The sequence below is a fragment of the Triticum urartu genome, unplaced genomic scaffold, assembly GCF_003073215.2.
Source record: "Triticum urartu cultivar G1812 unplaced genomic scaffold, Tu2.1 TuUngrouped_contig_2661, whole genome shotgun sequence".
Classification (NCBI taxonomy): domain Eukaryota; kingdom Viridiplantae; phylum Streptophyta; class Magnoliopsida; order Poales; family Poaceae; genus Triticum; species Triticum urartu.
The window spans coordinates 1-18,045 of record NW_024113154.1 but is presented as its reverse complement, the minus strand read 5'-3'; the positions used below and the strand labels follow the sequence as shown (position 1 = coordinate 18,045).

Genomic DNA, 18,045 nt, shown 5'->3' with positions numbered 1-18,045 from the left:
GTAGCAGAAATTCAAAATTTTCCTACGTGTCACCAAGATCTATCTATGGAGAGACCAGCAACGAGGGGAAGGAGAGTGCATCTACATACCCTTGTAGATCGCTAAGCGGAAGCGTTCAAGTGAACGGGGTTGATGGAGTCGTACTCGTCGTGATTCAAATCACCGATGACCAAGTGCCGAACGCACGGCACCTCCGCGTTCAACACACGTGCAGCCCGGTGACGTCTCCCACGCCTTGATCCAGCAAGGAGAGAGGGGGAGGTTGAGGAAGACTCCATCCAGCAGCAGCACAATGGCGTGGTGGTGATGGAGGAGCGTGGCAATCCTGCAGGGCTTCGCCAAGCACCACAGAAGAGGAGGGAGAGAGAGATGCATGGCTGCACCAACGAGAGATCGAATCACGTGTGTTATGGGCAGCCCCTAGGCCTCATATATATAGGGGAAGGGGAGGAGGGTGCGCCCCCTCTAGGGTTCCCACCCCTAGGGGGGGCGGCAGCCCTAGATGGCAAAGGGGTGGCGGCCAAGAGGGGAGAGGGGAGGGAGGCCGCCACTAGATGGGCCCTAAGGCCCATCCCCTTTAGGGTTTGCCCCCTTCCCACCTCTTAGGCGCCATGGGCCCTTGTGGGAGGCGCACCAGCCCACTAAGGGGCTGGTCCCTCACCACTCTTAGCCCACGTAAGCCTCCGGGGTTGGTGGCCCCACTTGGTGGACCCCCGGGACCCTCCCGGTGGTCCCGGTACGTTACCGATAAACCCCGAAACTCTTCCGGTGACCAAAACAGGACTTCCCATATATAAATCTTTACCTCCGGACCATTCCGGAACTCCTCGTGACGTCCGGGATCTCATCCGGGACTCCGAACAACATTCGGTAACCACATACAAACTTCCTATACAACCCTAGCGTCATCGGACCTTAAGTGTGTAGACCCTACGGGTTCGGGAGACATGCAGACATGACCGAGACGTTCTCCGGTCAATAACCAACAGCGGGATCTGGATACCCATGTTGGCTCCCACATGTTCCACGATGATCTCATCGGATGAACCACGATGTCAAGGACTTAATCAATCCCGTATACAATTCCCTTTGTCTATCGGTACGATACTTGCCCGAGATTCGATCGTCGGTATCCCGATACCTTGTTCAATCTCGTTACCGGCAAGTCTCTTTACTCGTTCCGTAACACATCATCCCGTGATCAACTCCTTGATCACATTGTGCACATTATGATGATGTCCTACCGAGTGGGCCCAGAGATACCTCTCCGCACACGGAGTGACAAATCCCAGTCTCGATTCGTGCCAACCCAACAGACACTTTCGGAGATACCTGTAATGTACCTTTATAGCCACCCAGTTACGTTGTGACGTTTGGTACACCCAAAGCATTCCTACGGTGTCCGGGAGTTGCACAATCTCATGGTCTAAGGAAATTATACTTGACATTAGAAAAGCTTTAGCATACGAACTACATGATCTTGTGCTAGGCTTAGGATTGGGTCTTGTCCATCACATCATTCTCCTAATGATGTGATCCCGTTATCAACGACATCCAATGTCCATGGTCAGGAAACCGTAACCATCTATTGATCAACGAGCTAGTCAACTAGAGGCTTACTAGGGACATGGTGTTGTCTATGTATCCACACATGTATCTGAGTTTCCTATCAATACAATTATAGCATGGATAATAAACGATTATCATGAACAAGGAAATATAATAATAATCAATTTATTATTGCCTCTAGGGCATATTTCCAACAAATGAAACCATTAGATGACTTTGAAAAACTGATATCACAATAAACTGTAACATTTATAAAACCGGTGTTTGACAAAGCAATAATACAGCTGATAAAAGGAAACAAGCAAACTGCAATTGGTCCATCGCACATGCTAAAAAAGTAAAACATATAGCACAGGTATATAAAAAGCATGTGTGACTGATAATTGAGGCACAATGCAATTGGTAAGTTACAACCAAATTACCAGTGATAAGAAATAGCATTCACACATGCTCATTAATAAACCAACCAAAACAAATGAACGAGAAATCAGCGTTGTGCTGCATATAGTTAGTCTAGAAAAACTTCTGGTAACTACGGTAAGATGACAGTGGTAATTGTATAACCATCACCATGATAATTCAACCATAACAAGACAACACTGATAAATAACAGAGTTTTAGCATCTGGTAATTTGAGTGCAATATCGTTGGTAAGTTCAATATACGCATCATGATAATTGAACAGAATAAGTCATAACAAGCAAATCAAGCATCGTAAACAAGCTAATTGGAGCACCACAAAAGCCTAATCAATAGACACACCGCATCAAACAAAACCAACATAAAACAACATTATGTGAATAAACTTAGGGTTGCTTTTTAAATACTCAGCCACTGATGCACAAATTGAAATCCTTAAACACCAAACATTATTGGATGTCCTAAACAACCACATCCACAACAGTAACACCATAACAAAATCCCTATTAGAACTGACCACACTTACCACCACGATTACCACAAAATTAAACCAGATGTCCGAACCATATTCAACTAAACTTAGAAAGCGACATAACCTAACCTAATAGCAACAACAACGGCCAGAATCAAAGAGTCCGAGCGCCTAAAATCAACGGCGAATCATGGAGGCGGAGCGACAAGAAATACAGAGCGGGGCGGGTGGACGGGTGGAGGAATGGGGGATGCGCTACTCAACGTCGACTCAGAAACTAGAAGCCGGCCTTAATCTAACCTAATGGGAACAAGAAACTACCAGATTCGAAGGCTCCAACCTAAATAAATGGCGGACCGGAGGCGGAGCAAAGAGAGGAAGGAAATAGGGGTGGGGAATGCGTTCCTCACCGCGGATTCAGACGCCGTCCGCCGCGAACCGGACCGCGCCACCACCAGCAACCGTCGCGCACGAGGGGGAGGGGAGCGAGAGGAGATTCGAATGGAAACGCACGAAGCAGAGGAGGAAGAAGTAGTGCGGGCGAACAGGGAGAGGGGACGAGTGGGGATCGTGGCATTGGGCGATATGGGCGGTTTCGAGTGGACCCACTAGTCAGCGTCAGACATCGATCGTAACGGCCAGGGACGGATCTAAGGGGGGACGAGGGGGGCGAGACCCCCCCTAACGATCGTCTCGTCCCTCGATAGCGACCAACTAATCGCTAATTTTTTCCCTTGCCCGCTTGTTTCGTGCTTGCTTCGCCCCCCCTATTATTTTTTCACGCCTTTTCTCATTAAAGCGAACGGATCGGCCCATGTACAGCCCATTGCAGGCTAAAAGCAATAAAATCATAAAGGAGAATTGCCTGGCAGGCCATCTTGGAAGGCAAATAGGCCTGTTAACACGCAGCCACGACCTGATTACGAACGCACATATCGCTACTCTCTCCAAGCCGCCGCTGCGATCGAGACTAACGCCCGCTGGCTGCTGTGATCGGATCTCTCCGTTGGGCCGCCATCGAGAAGCGGAGAAGGGAAGGCGGCTCCAGGTAGGCGGGTGTCGATCCACGCACATGTTACCGGTTCCGAGCAAACCGGAAGCACGGATGAACATCAACAACACAAAGGAAAAAGTAGTTGATTTTCACATCAGATTAGTTTGTTTCTTTTAAAATCATAGAAGTATGATCATATGGATTTAGAATCAATTATAAATCTTTTACTTGTGCAATCCATTGCATCGCAATCAAGAGCAGCAGAGAAGGGTAGGAAACAACCGCCGGCGAGCGCCTGATACACGGGGATATTGCCGATGAACAGCAACGAAACAAGGAAAAAGGTAGTTTATTTTGAGACCTAGATTAGTCCTGATTTATCATTTCCAAACTAATCATTGTTCTCTTTGTACCACTCTTCTTTGATAGCTTCAACAAAATCGCATGCTTTTGCTGATTTTGATTTTGGGATTGAGTTGAATCAGTGAGGCTCATCTCGCCAATTCCAACAAATAATGAGATTAGGTAATGTATTATTCACCTACATTGCATTACTACAAATTATTAGTTCATAAGATTATCTTGTGTTTCTAGTGTTGTGATTTTTTTTGTCAGTTGTCAATTTTCTTTCAAGTTTTGTTCATGAGAATGTCATGAATAGATTAGAAAAAGATAAGTTTGCACCATGGCATCTCCATTAGACTAGAACCTAAGAATTTTTTTTTACAATATAGCCTTCGCGTATGAGACTTAGTGTGAAACCTCGCCCCCCCTATGTCGAAATCCTGGCTCCGTCCCTGGTAACGGCTATCGCCACCCGTGCTGCGCGCACCAGGGACAACGCGGGCCATTGGATGCGGATCGAACGGGCAACGAGTCGTGCGGATTTGTAGCAATCCAACAGTCGACTGGTGGATAGATTTGTCGATACATTAGAAGCAAAACGGTCTTTTCGCCTTACACATAACACCGTTAGTGTCTAAAATAGACAGAAGTGTCATATAAGAAACAAAAAATATTTTAGGTGTCAAATAGAGAAGAAAATTTTATTTTGGGCTAAATAGGGAATCAAATTTTAAAAAAGGGCCAAATAAGTAATTCTCTCTTTTACTATCGGTGTGCATGTGCGCTGGATCCACCGTTTTCATTGGACTGCATGTGTGCATGCGGGGCTGAACCGATTGGCTAATTTGATTTGACTACATGTAGGCGGTTGCCGCTTCGATTCGTGTGTTCTGGTCGTTTCTCGTCTGCGCCGTTGGCTTCCTGCATAGCTTATCTCTACTACTATGGTACACATTTGTTTGAATATTTGAATTAACCTCCATCTCACCTGTCTTCCCCGCCGCTTGCAGAATAAATTTATTTGTAGCCGTTGATTCTGTTGGATCGAACGGCTCAAGTCACGTGGATTCGCCAGTCACAGTGCTCCCGCCAACCTAAAATCCAGTCGCTCTTCTAGAAAACTCCACCTACCACGCCCACGGCCGCCTTCGGCAAATAGATTGCCAGCCAACCTCCCTTTGACTGGATGGATGAATGCGAGGAGAAACCGATTGATGAGCCCCATCGCGGTGGAGCCGTGGAGGAATGGAGCGTGGTACATGCCGGCGTCTGCTGCACGGGGCCGTGGCTGCCGGATGCGAGCGCCGTTGTGCCTGCCGACTGCCGAGGAAGACTAGACGAGGCGAGCACAAGTGTCGAATGGCGAGGTCGTGTGCTACACCGGCTCCACGGCGGTCCTCACGTAGGCGTTCCTGGGTTGAGGGCAGGGACGGGATCTGACGAAGGGGAGCGGCGGCGCTCTGCTCGACACTCAGGCAGAGGCAGAGCTAGCGAATTGTGGGCTTGTGGCCTGGGCCTGGCGTTATCTTTTTTTTATAACATGAATTAGAGTGTTTAAGAACTGGATGGAGTGGCTACAGCTGGCCCGATGGCAAGCTTCCCGGCCCATATGGCCGAGCGTCAGGCAAAAAAACGCATTCAGACTCACCTAAAAAAAATCGCATTCAGATCAGGTGGGATGGGCGAGCGAGACCACTGTTTGCCATGATTTTTCACGAGTTCCATTATGCACATACTCCCTCCGTTCGAGAAAAGTTGTCTCCAGCGTAGTGTATTACAAATTTTGCAAAAACATCCTCGCAGCTTCAAATCTGTTACAAAGAGGTCGTCGTGTCCTTCTTCCTCCGCCCATCGTCCGCGCGCGTCGCCAGGGCCCGTCGTCGATCAGGAGCCGCGCCGCCCAATTGCTTGCTCCGGCGCTGTCCAGGACTTGATCCTCCGCCGCCCAGTCTGCCCAATTGCTTGCTCCTCCGCCGCCCAACCGTGCTCCTCTGCCACCCAGGACCTGCGCCGCCGCCACCGCCAGTGCCCGTCGTCGCCCAGGAGCCGCGCCGCCCAATTGCTTGCTCCGGCGCCGTCCAGGACTTGATCCTCCGCCGCCCAGTCTGCCCAATTGCTTGCTCCTCCGCCGCCCAACCGTGCTCCTCTGCCCCCCAGCCCCTGCGCCGCCGCCGCCGCCAGGGCCCGTCGTCGCCCAGGAGCCGCGCCGCCCAATTGCTTGCTCCGGCGCCGTCCAGGACTTGATCCTCCGCCGCCCAGTCTGCCCAATTGCTTGCTCCTCCGCCGCCCAACCGTGCTCCTCTGCCACCCAGGACCTGCGCCGCCGCCACCGCCAGTGCCCGTCGTCGCCCAGGAGCCGCGCCGCCCAATTGCTTGCTCGGGCGCCGTCCAGGACTTGATCCTCCGCCGCCCAGGCTGCCCAATTGCTTGCTCCTCCGCCGCCCAACCGTGCTCCTCTGCCACCCAGGACCTGCGCCGCCACCACCGCCAGTGCCCGTCGTCGCCCAGGAGCCGCGCCGCCCAATTGCTTGCTCCGGCGCCGTCCAGGACTTGATCCTCCGCCGCCCAGGCTGCCCAATTGCTTGCTCCTCCGCCGCCCAACCGTGCTCCTCTGCCACCCAGGACCTGCGCCGCCGCCACCGCCAGTGCCCGTCGTCGCCCAGGAGCCGCGCCGCCCAATTGCTTGCTCGGGCGCCGCCCGGGGCTTTCTCCTCCGCAGCCCAGGCCGTGCTCCGCCGCCACCGCCAGGCCTGCGCCGCCGATATCCCCTCAAGCTCGTCCTGGACCTCAAGCTCTCCCGCGGGCCTGGAACTCAAGCACTCGCGCAGGCCTGGACCTCAAGCTCGATCTCCCTCTGCTGCTCCTCTGCAACTTGCTGCTCCTCCCCTGCTCGTGCGGCCGTTCGGAGCTCCCCTGCTCGTGTGTTGCCGACAGGAGCGAGGAGTGGGGAGACGACAGGAACGGGAGAGAGGAGTGGGGAGACGACAGGGAGTGAGGGGCTTGTCGGGAATTCGCTGGGGGTATTTCTGAAAAAAGGCCTCGGGGACAACTATTATCGGACGGAGGGAGTATAAAAGAAGATGTACCATGCATGTAAGTACAATATCAACATATATACCATTTTCTGGTAATTATTTTTGGATGTATAACCCTTTAATAATTCGAGCCCAGCCCCTGGGTGCATTCCATCTACGTACAAGTGATGTATAATGCATGGAGATGATCATTTTTGTTACAAAATATGATCCCATGACGTATTGACTGCAAGTTTGTAAAGTAGGTACTAACTACAATTTCTTCACATATTTTTTGCAATTTAAGAGCGAAATTTTTTAGGACATTGTAACTTGGCACATGCTCTTTCTTATTAACTCGGCACGACGTTGCAAAGCTAAAGCAATTCATGTATGCTCTGTTTGTATTGAATATTTTTTCTTGTCCGTTTGAAAATTGTAAATAATGCACGCCTTCGACTAGTATAGAATAGGCGGTTGCCGCTTTGGCCGCGCCTTCTGGTCATCTCGCGTCCAGGTGGTCGTGCTCGAATTGGTTTTCCCACGAAGCTCCTATAAATATGGCCTTTCCTGCTGCTTCTCCTTCCATCCCGATACGTGCTACTTGCTCATTATTTGCGTTTGAGCGCCCCGGTGGGATCTTGCCGTCCTCCGCTGCTTCTGCTTCCTGCTCCTCCCTTTCCTGTCCCATGGCAAGGACATGCCCTGGGCTGCTCCCTCTCGCCGGGCGGCAACTCGGCCGCGTGGTCGTCGCCCAGTTCCACCTTCTCGCTCGCCACTAAGGTGTCCCAGGCCGCGCTTTGGCTCTTCGTCGCCGTGGTCACCTACGCCAGCAGCATCTCCGTCCGGTCCGCGGGCACCGGCGTATCCATCGACTGTGGGGGCTCGCTCTGCCTGTCGTCCACCGGCGACCTGGAGTTGGTCAACGGCTCCAGCGGCACCACCGTCGCCCTCCAAGAGCCGCCTCGCGGTCAAGAACTCAGTGGCGGCCTGGCGGGCGTCCTGTGGCAGTCCTTCGACGTCTTTGGCCATGTCGCAAAGCTTAGCCTCCTGTTGGAACCTCACATCCGGCCCCTACGTCTTCACTGTCGACACGGCCACCGGCAACCTCACGCTCAGGTGAGCCACCGTTGCCAACTTCAACGAGGGCTACAATTCCACCTTCACCGCCAACAAGACGGTCAGCTCCCCGACGCTCAAGAATCAAGATGCAGACCAACGCATCGTCTCCCTCATCGCCGGCACGCTCTCCGACCCTGTTGTCGTTGCCTACAGCAGCAACTACGGCGAGAGTGGCGACATGCTGCGCTTCGTGCGCCTCGACTCGGACGGCAACTTCGGCGGCAGGGGCTCGGTCGGCGGTGGCGGGCCAGCGCGAGGTGTTCGGCTACTGGGGTAACATGGGCGTGTGTTGCTCATCTCCCTCTCCTACGCCGGCCAGCGTCGCCTTCTCTAGAGTCCACACGCCACGCACCGCCTAGATCAGCGCCGGGAACCCAGCCATCCAGAAACAGTTCGTTTCTTCCAGGGCGATCTTAGCGGCCTCCGACGAGAGGCCAGATCCAAGCGAAGTGGATTGCGCCGGCAAGGCTCTTTCGCTCGCGTCCTCTCCTCTGCGGTGCAGGGGGCTCGCTGTAAGACTGACGTCGCCTCTACTTCTAGCTCCTCCATCGCCTACGACGGCGTTCGGGATTCCTATGTGGCGCTGTATCTGCCCGGGTCAGTTTGGACGTCTGGTGCAAATGGTACTGACAACGAGATAATTGCACGTATCATCCCAGAACTTGCTGGCTCGGTCCAACTCGGTCCTGGAAGTTGAGTATCCATCCAATACGGTCCTGATTTTTGAAAATACTACGGTCCTGGAACTTGGGCAGCCAGTCCTGGTTGTACACTTGGCGTACGTACCACGTATCAGCCCACGTGCCACGTCATCGCCGGTCCCGCCCGTCAGCCCAGCCCCGGGCCCAGCAGGCAGAGCGGAGCCGCCCGTCAGTGCGCGATGCGGTGGTCATTTTGCGTTGCCCCCCCCCCCCCCCCCCCCCCCCCCCCCTCTCCCCCGTCTCTCTGTCTCTCCACTCTCCTTCTCTTCCCCGACTGAAAACAGAGGAGGGAGCAGAGCACTGTGAGACGGCGCGGCGGCGGATGATCGGCGACCCGGCGGCCGTCCGATGATAGTTCCTGAGGCGGAGGAAGCGAATGCGTCGTCGCCGCAACTCATACGCCTGATTTCTGCGGTGATGGAGGGCCCTCGATGGCGGCTCGACGGCGAGCCTGCTCCGACGTACGGCACGATTCGTCGACGAACTAATTAGGCACGGTTTTGGGCCAAATTGCGCTGCTCTGTTTCGATTAGGTCGTCTGCTCCGGCGGCCGTCATTTGTGTTAGAACATTTACTGCAATTGGGCCAAATTGCGCTACTCTGCTAGGGTTTTGTTACTGCAGAGGTCAAAGATTGAACTTTTAGTGATTTTTTTTGCAGTGAAGTGCAGTGCGTGGTTCACTGCTGAGGTTATACATGGTGGATTTTTCTTTGGCAGTGGCAACAACCGGTGCTATTTGGATGGACAGAAGGTTTGCTATGATTACTGTCATCTGGAGAGGGCATATTACATATTTTTTGAAGAGTTAGTAGAGCACTTGGGTTATGAAAAGGCTGGTAGAATTGATATGTACTGGTTGCCCCCTGGTTCTCAGATTAATGAAGGTGTTGCTAGGCTATTGTGCAATGATGCAGACACAGATGCTATGTTTCTAATGATCAATCGAGGGCACCATTTTCAAATGATATACCTTGATCATTTAGGCAGCCATATTTCAGGAGGAGGAGCTGAATGGGACGATCTAGTGGCTAATCCAGTAGCCCAAATTCCTGTTGTTTTCAGTCCAAAGAAGATGCCAAGCAGATATGGAAATGAAAGTAATACATCCTGTAGTGTTGTGGATGAAAGTCGAGATATTTAGAGTCATGACCAGTTATTTGCAAGACTCAGACCAAGAGGACAGAAAATAGAAGAGGAGGAAGAACCAAATGCAGATTCTGATTCTGATAGTGATTATGTTCCTGAAATTATTGATAGTGATTATGACTTGGAGGATGGGGATGAGGATTTGTTCCAGGAGCAGCTACAACCATTGCAAGATAGGAAAGGGAAGAAGGTGGTGGAGGACTGCAACTCTGAAGATGAGGAATTTGATGCTCCAGATTCAGAAGAAGAAGATATGAAATTCAATTTCAAATCATTTACTGCTGCAGACATGCATGAACCCAAGTTCCATGCAGGACAATTGTTCTCTTCAGTGGAGCTTTTGAGGAAAGCAGTTAGAGAGTATAGTTGCAAAGAGAGAGTGAACATCACATTCCCAAAGAATGACAAAATTAGGCTTGGTGCAAAGTGTGAGAAAGGATGCCCCTGGTATCTATATGCATCTTGGGATAATAGGACAAATTCAATAATGGTGAAAACATTTAACGGCGAGCACACTTGTGAGAAGAAGTGGCAAGTCACGGCCTTTACAGCTAGGTACATTGCTGACAAATATGTTGACAAGATTAGGGCATGTGAGAAGATAACATTGAAGGCGTTAGCAGGTTTTGTGCAGGAAGATTGGAATATGACAATTAAAAGGGGCAAGCTAGGGAGAGCTAGGAAAATTGCATATGATATTATATATGGTGATGAGATTGCACAATACAACTTGCTATGGGACTATGCAAATGAGCTGAGGAGGTATAATCCTGGTACTACTTTCTTTGTTGAACTTTCAGATGAGGGGCAATTTCAAAAATTTTACTTCTCACTTGACGCATGCAAAAGGGGGTTCTCATCAGCTTGTAGGCCCATTATTTTCCTGGATGGCTTCCACTTGAAGACACAATATGGGGGTGTGCTTTTAAGTGCTGTAGGAATGGATCCTAATGATTGCATATATCATGTGGCTCATGCAGTAGTGCAAAGTGAAGATACAAAAGCATGGAGATGGTTCTTGACTGCTTTCAAGCAAGATCTTGGCATAAATAACACAGATCTCTGGACCATCATGTCTGACAAGCAGAAAGTAATTCCTTTGCGTTATTTTCTTACTTCAATATGTATTAGAACTTATGTGCATGCTTATAGAGTTTGCAATGTGTGAAATGTCAATGTTTTTGCAGGGTTTAATTAAAGCAGTAAAGGAATTGTTCCCTCTCTCACCACACAGATTTTGTGTGAGGCATCTATGGCAGAATTTCAACAAGAATTTCAAAGGAGAAGCGTTAAAGAATCAGCTATGGAAATGTGCTAGAAGTACTACAGAGGGAAGGTTTAGGGAAAATATGAACTAGATGTTGGTTCTCAGCAGAGAGGCCCATGATTGGCTAGATGAGTTGGATCCTAAAACATGGGTCCGGGCTTATCAAAATGATTTCGCAAAGTGTGATGTGCTGCTCAATAACAATTGTGAAGTCTTCAACAGATACATCCTGGAAGCTAGGGAAATGCCAATCATAAGCATGTGCCAGAGGATCAAGGGCCAGAATATGGGAATGAATTATGGAAAACAACAAGAGGCCTTGAAGTGGCATGGTACTATTTGTCCAAAGATAAGAAAAAAATTGGATAAGAACATTGAATTTGCAAGAACTTGTCATGCTTCACCAGCTGGAAAAGGATTGTTTGTAGTAAATGATAGAGGTATGGACTTCAGTGTGAACACAAGAATGGAGAAGTGTAGCTGCAAAAGATGGGACTTGTCAGGTATCCCATGTTCCCATGGAGTCTCTGCTCTTAGATATGACAAAATACCACCAGAATCAAGGGTGAACTCTTGTTACTCTATTGAAACTTATTGCAAGGCATATGAGCCAATTATTATGCCCTGTAATGATGTGACTGAGTGTGCTAAGATGAATGGCAGAAAAATAATACCACCACCATTTCAGAGAAAGAAAGGAAGAAGGGCAAAGAATAGGAGACAGCAACCAGAAGAGAAGCATAGCAAAAAAGGTGTGAAAATCAATAAGGCAGGTACAGTCATTCACTGTGGATATTGTGGAGCTGTTGGACATAACATAAATGGTTGCTTAGACTGGAAATTAGGCCTTAAACCTAAGAAAAAAACAAAGAGGCATAGGGTTAGAGCAGAGCCAGATGTCTCATCTTCAGACGAAGAAACAGTATGTCAAACTCAGGTCTGCACTATTTCCACAACATGTTACTCACACTGCACTATCTATGCATCAAATATATCATTAATCAATGTTGCACTATTTATTTTAGGAGATTAACCTTCAAACAGCTGGTGTTCTCAGCCATGAACAACCTTTGTATGTGGCACAGATAGTACAAAGTTTATCACAAGAAGTAAGTTTCAAAACAGTTGCACATACTCTGTTTTCACTTGCAAATTCAGATGTAGAGTTAAATGTTTTGTTTAATTCTGCAGCGAGAATCTAGGCAAAGAGAGGAAGTTGTGCAAGGCCCACTGCCTGAGAATGCTTTCATACAGCAGCAGGCCCTATCACAGCCTCCAGTTCAACCTAGTACAGCAACAAAAACAGATGATGTGCATAGGAAAAGAGAGGTTATTGCCATTGCCAGACTTAGAGCTGCAGCTGAGAGAAGGGAGATAGCAGATCAGGCAAAGTTTGATGCAGCAATTGCAAAACTAAAAGAAGAAGAGGAGAAAATTAGGATGTCTAATGAGAAGAAGAAAGAAGAGCTTCTAGCAAAGAAACAGGCTGCGGAGGAGAAGAAAAAAGCTGCAATTTAAGCAAAAAGAATTGTTGCTGAGGAGAAGAAGAAAGCTAGCGAGGAAAAGAAAAAGAAAGCACTAGAGGAAAAACTGGCCATGGCAGACAAGAGAAGGGAAGCTATGGAGTTAAGGAAGAAACAAACTGAAGAGGCGAAAAGAGTCAAGGCGGAAGAGAAACAAAGGATTGCTGAAGAGAAAAGAAGATTGTGCAAAACTAGATATGATGCAGAGGAGGCACTGTTTTTTATAAACCAAGCAGATGAGATTGGTAGGCAACAATCATTTATGCAAACTCAAGAGGCAGCAAGACAGAGAGCTTGGGAGCAGCGGACTGTTCAACAAGAGGCTACAAGACTGCAAGCTGAAATTCTACATAAAGATAAGAGGGAGCAGAACAAGCCAGATCCGCAATGGTGGAGGAGGGTAGGATGAATGCATGTCTGTCCAAGAAAGCAACACTAAAAAGAACTGGAGGAGCTAGCTCTAGTCAAAACGTGAGAGGGTTTAAAAAACCTAGGAAAGTAAACATGTTCGATGAACTCAGGGGTGGGTGAAAGTGAAGGAAATGTGATGGTTTCATTTTGTGTTCTGCCTATGATCAGACTTAGAACATGTTAATGGACATGTTCTGTTCATGATCATGCTTCAGATCATGCTTTTGTAATAGGTTATTGTCACTGTGACTTAAACTAGCTATATGCACTGCTGCCAGATCATGCTTCAAAATATATGATGTTTGATCTTCTGTGTTTGATCTTCACTGCTGTCATTTTGCAAAAAATATATGATGAATGCTGTCATTTTGGGAAAATATATGATGTTTACTGCAATTTTGCAAAATATATGTTGTTTTGCTGTCATTTTCACAATAGATGATGCTTGCTGTCATTTTGGGAATATGATGAATGCTGTCATTTGGGGAAAATATATGATGTTTACTGTAATTTTGCAAAATATATGTTGTTTTGCTGTCATTTTCACAATAGATGATGCTTGCTGTCATTTCATAATATATGGTGTTTGCTGTCATTTCATAACATACCGAAGTACACAGAGACAAATGCAAATTCAGAAATCTCCATTACATACAGATATCCATTTAACCATGGTACATAGCTCAATTGTGAAAATGACATACAGATATCCATCACATACAGATATCCATTTAACCATGGTACATACCAAGTTTAAAAACTCATACATAAACTAAGATAGATAGTTAGATAAATAGCTACATAGATAGCTAGATAGATAGCAGATAGCTCAATTGTCATATCCGTCAACTTGGCCAAGCACAGTGATGAATTTGTGCGTGCGTGTCAGGTCCTCCCCTTCGCCGGGAAGCCATGCAGCCGGCAGATCTTCAGCGAGTAGAGGGCCACAGTCAGTCACCTCCTTCATGTGACAAACGACAGGATACACAATCGTCATCTTCTTCCTCGGCGACGACGGCCCGTACAACGACGACACAATTTCACGTGTGACAAACTCTTCAAGTGATTGTGGAGGAGGATCTGTACACAGCGCAATCTTAGGCTCGGGTATCTCCACGTCCAGCACTTTGCCAACTTTGGACGGGTTGCGGAGCCACGCCATTACCTCAAGCTCGCGCCGGTTCTTCGGCGGTATGATCTCTATCAGTTCACCTCCTAAACCCTTGACCACATCTGACACTGATTGCATCGACCATGCCTGATCTGGGAGCCCTTCAAAGCTTAACTTACTCTTGTACTCAAGCGCATCCAGAGTGCCGCGAATCTCTCTGACCCAACGCTGAAACTGAATCCACCGACGGCAACACTTGAGCTTCATCGACGAGTGCAGCACCGCCGTGCACTTCTCCTCCGTTGAGAAAAACAGCCATAAGTCATGCGGGGGGCAGGCTACCTCGATGCTCACCTCTGACTGCAGAACACCACAACGCGCCTCGATGGCGGCAAGCAGAGCGCCCGGCGTCACAGCCTCGTCGCCGTCTCCAATTGCCGTGGCCACAAGAACAAGCTTGCTTTACTGTGCCTCCAACGCGTCCATTGATGGCGTCCGGGCCAGCAAGACATGGCTCCTCTCCGGTCGGATACAGGGCTCACCCCGACGCCAAACCTCCTGTGGATACGCCATCTCCAACAAACTGCACCCGGATCCATCACTGCCGGCGACCGCCCCCGACGCGCCATCGCCGTCTTCGCTCTCCACGGCGAGGAAAATGCTGGAGGTCACGCTCGCGCCGCCCATCGCCGCTGCAACAGAGAAGCTAGGGTTCGTGGGTGGGGAATTGGGGATTTTTTCCCCGCACCGAACGGTCAACTGTGTTAACCACCGCTTCGCGCACTGACGGGCGGGCTCCGCTCTGCCTGCTGGGCCCGGGGCTGACAGGCGGGACCGGCGATGACGTGGCATGCGGGCTGATACGTGGTACGTATGCCAAGCGTAGAGCCAGGACTGGCTGCCCAAGTTTCAGGACCGTAGTGTGGATGTATTTTCAAAAATCAGGATCGTATTGGATCGTACTCAACTTCCAGGACTGAGTTGGACCGAGCCGGCAAGTTCCGGGATGATATTCGATGCAAAAAAAAAGAAGTTCCGGATGATACGTGCAATTATCTCTACTGACAACCGATAAGGCTGGGCTGCGTGGATTCAATGTTTCGCAACTGTGGGGAGGAGCTCTGAGGCTGTGCGCTCCGCGGGTCCGCTTTCGTCGCCCGGAAGACGCTTGCCGCGTCAGAGGTAGCAGGGCTGTGGGAGAGCACCGTCGCCAGGTTCAACGGCGTGCTGGACCCCGGGACGGTGAATGCGCTCACGGCTCACCTGTTGCACGCACTGTCGACGGTACGCATTGCTCTCTCTAATGGTTGTGAGTTGGGACATGTATGTGCAGGGCAAGTTTGCCGAGAGCACGTCATGACGCTGCTGCCAAGCGCAGATCGCTGAAGGTGAATGGCGTGTGTCCTGCCCAAACTAGCGACAGTATTGTGCCTGATTATGTGAAGGAAGTAGCTGCGGCATACGAGTGTCCGAGGGAGCTAGGACTCTGGTTTCATAGATTTTCATAGACGCATAAACCACAAAGACCGCTGATAACTGATGGTTCAATTTGGTGACTACTGCCTATATCCTTTCCGTGCAAACAGTGGGCCAGTCAGCTGAAATCCCATTTTGCACCTTTGTTTTTTTTAAGAATTTGTACTCCTTCCTTTCTTAAATATAAGTTTTTCTAGAGATTTCAATAGGAACTACATATTATACACATATTTTAAGTGCGGATTCTCTCATTTTTCTACGCATGTAGTCCATATTGGAAGTAGATAGTATGTAAATTATGATCTCAGTAACAAAAATAACATCTAAATATTACGTGTCTTATAAGTAGTATTATATATATATAAATGTTTTATAGTTTAGAGGAATACAAATATGTGTAAAGTTTTATATTCAAAAATATTAAACTATTAATACAAACATTTATATCTAACACACAAATAATTGTAGTTTAAATTTTAAATTATGATTTTTTTTAATTATATGAACATTAAACTAAACAAATGTGTTTACAATCATTCATATTTTTGTATAATTAAAATAATAATTTCTAAAATTAAATGTTTACAACTGTGTGTATTATTTTAAATTATAATAGATTTCTTAATTGATAAATATTGTATTGAATATACAAATATTTTTAGAATAACAAATGAACCATTCCAGTGAAAACTGATTGCAACTTCTTATTACAGTATGTTTGTATCTCCATGTAAGCCTACTGTGTAGGGTGAGTTGTATATGGTTTCAGTAAGTAGTTCTTGTTCCTCTAAAAAAAGCAGTTCTCCAATATTAATTGTTATGTTCGTAATAAATCTACTTCTTTGTCATCTTCAACTTTTTTATGTACTGTTATGTCTCTTTTTAATTGATAACGAATAACTATTAATTACTCTATTGCTTGGATCATAGTTTACATAGTCGTGACTGGTCGACGGGCACGGCGTGTCGTCGCGCGGACTAAGCTAGTATACTTAACAGCACACGGCCATACAGCTCCTCACAGCCGCCCAACACGGCAATGCCCACGCGTCGTACGCGACGCCCAGGAACATGTGCAGATCGATCGCATATATACGCCCTATCCCACCAGCCCCATCATGCATGCATGCATACATGGAGATCAGGATGGGCATGTTGATCCACACAGCCAGCGGCAGGCTACTTTTGTGTGCGCGACTTCATCGATATGGCTGACCACCACGACAACCTAGCTGCACGTCGGCATCCTCAGATGAGCCGGCTCGCAGTCCGGGACACCGGGAGGGCCCGCGGGTCTTCTTCTTCTTTCAGGCGCGCGCACGGACGCGATCTCCACTAAGCCGACTCCATCGACCAGACGACCATTCGTGCGCCGCCATGCCGTCTACACCGAGCCGACACATCAACCTACACCGAGCGATCTGCATCAATATTCGCTGACCGGAGCCGAACGACGTCGAGTTGTACGACTATACCGGGCTACGAGCCAACATACTTTTTCAGCACGGCACGGCATCGACGCTTCGTCACCGCGGAGGGACACCTTGAAGCGACGGATCATTCTCAATACGCTGCTGCAACATCATCGTCAACACTTCATCACTAATATCTTCATCAACATGGTCTACATCAATATCTTTGTCAACACACCGTTACCGCCTTGTTCATGAGATGGACATCTAGCATCCTCTGACAGATTTTTCTGCAAGACGCGACCTCGACGATGCCATTGACCGTGTCACGACAACGGCATCGACCGCGTCATCCACGATGGCACGACTGCATCGACATGGCGTCACTACAGTGATGACCCTACACGGCCACACGGTTCTGGCAAAACCGATGTGTGCTCGATGGGCTTCCTCCGGTCTTGGCAAAACCGGCGAACTCATCGCCGACGACACCCTCTGACATCCGTAAGGTGCATCGTCCACGTCTGCAGCTCCGTCATAGCACATTTGTTTTGCGCCTCCGGCTTTGTGCGGCTTCATCATCCACGACGACAACGACCATGGCTACGTCACCATGATCCGCTGCATCAACGTCGACATTAATGGCTTGGTCACAGCAACACATCGGCAACAACTCCAGTCAACAGCGTTCGCGTTGTCACCAGCGTCCACGCCACTCCTACTGTGATTGCGGGAGGGAACAGAGGAGAGACGAGGAAGGCACCAGAAGGGACGCAGTCACCACCCCAGGTGCTGACCCATCAGAAATGTAGTTGATGATGGCGCAATAGAGAAGATGACAGATGCGCAAGATTTCAAATTCAGTCGCAATCGTCCGCTTCACTCCGGCTATGACTGAGGAGGAATGTTATAAGTATATTGTGTTTGAGTAAAAGATAGAATTAGTAATGTCTTGTCTTGTACTCCAAGTCTCTACCCTACCATGTACTTTATATAATCCCTCACGAGGGGCAGATCAATACAACACATAATTCTAGGGATTCATATTTTCTACACACAGT

The 18,045-nt window shown here is 48.7% G+C and overlaps 2 protein-coding genes and 1 pseudogene across 2 annotated transcripts; all 3 read left to right on the top strand.

The window, feature by feature from the left end:
- The first annotated feature begins 7,207 nt into the window (after nt 1-7,207).
- Nucleotides 7,208-8,829, top strand: LOC125527034 (annotated as a pseudogene).
- A 440-nt stretch (nt 8,830-9,269) lies between these two features.
- Nucleotides 9,270-13,264, top strand: LOC125527037. Its single transcript, XM_048691616.1, has 4 exons — nt 9,270-10,874; nt 10,972-11,988; nt 12,077-12,160; nt 12,243-13,264. Exons 2-4 carry the CDS (start codon nt 11,143-11,145, stop codon nt 12,567-12,569), a joined length of 1,257 nt encoding a protein of 418 aa, XP_048547573.1. The 5' UTR covers nt 9,270-10,874; nt 10,972-11,142; the 3' UTR covers nt 12,570-13,264.
- A 1,178-nt stretch (nt 13,265-14,442) lies between these two features.
- On the top strand, nt 14,443-14,819 carry LOC125527035 (the record flags this gene model as incomplete). Its single annotated transcript, XM_048691614.1, is given in 1 exon segment — nt 14,443-14,819. A coding segment is annotated over 1 exon segment (377 nt), but the record flags the coding sequence as incomplete, so codon positions are not given.
- Nucleotides 14,820-18,045: the final 3,226 nt, after the last annotated feature.

Coding starts and splice junctions, on each gene's coding strand:
- LOC125527037 (XM_048691616.1), top strand. CDS start 11,143: ATGTTGGTTCTCAGCAGAGAGGCCCATGATTGGCTAGATGAGTTGGAT. Junction 11,989..12,076: donor AAACAGTATGTCAAACTCAG/GTCTGCACTATT, acceptor TATTTATTTTAG/GAGATTAACCTTCAAACAGC. Junction 12,161..12,242: donor TACAAAGTTTATCACAAGAA/GTAAGTTTCAAA, acceptor TTAATTCTGCAG/CGAGAATCTAGGCAAAGAGA.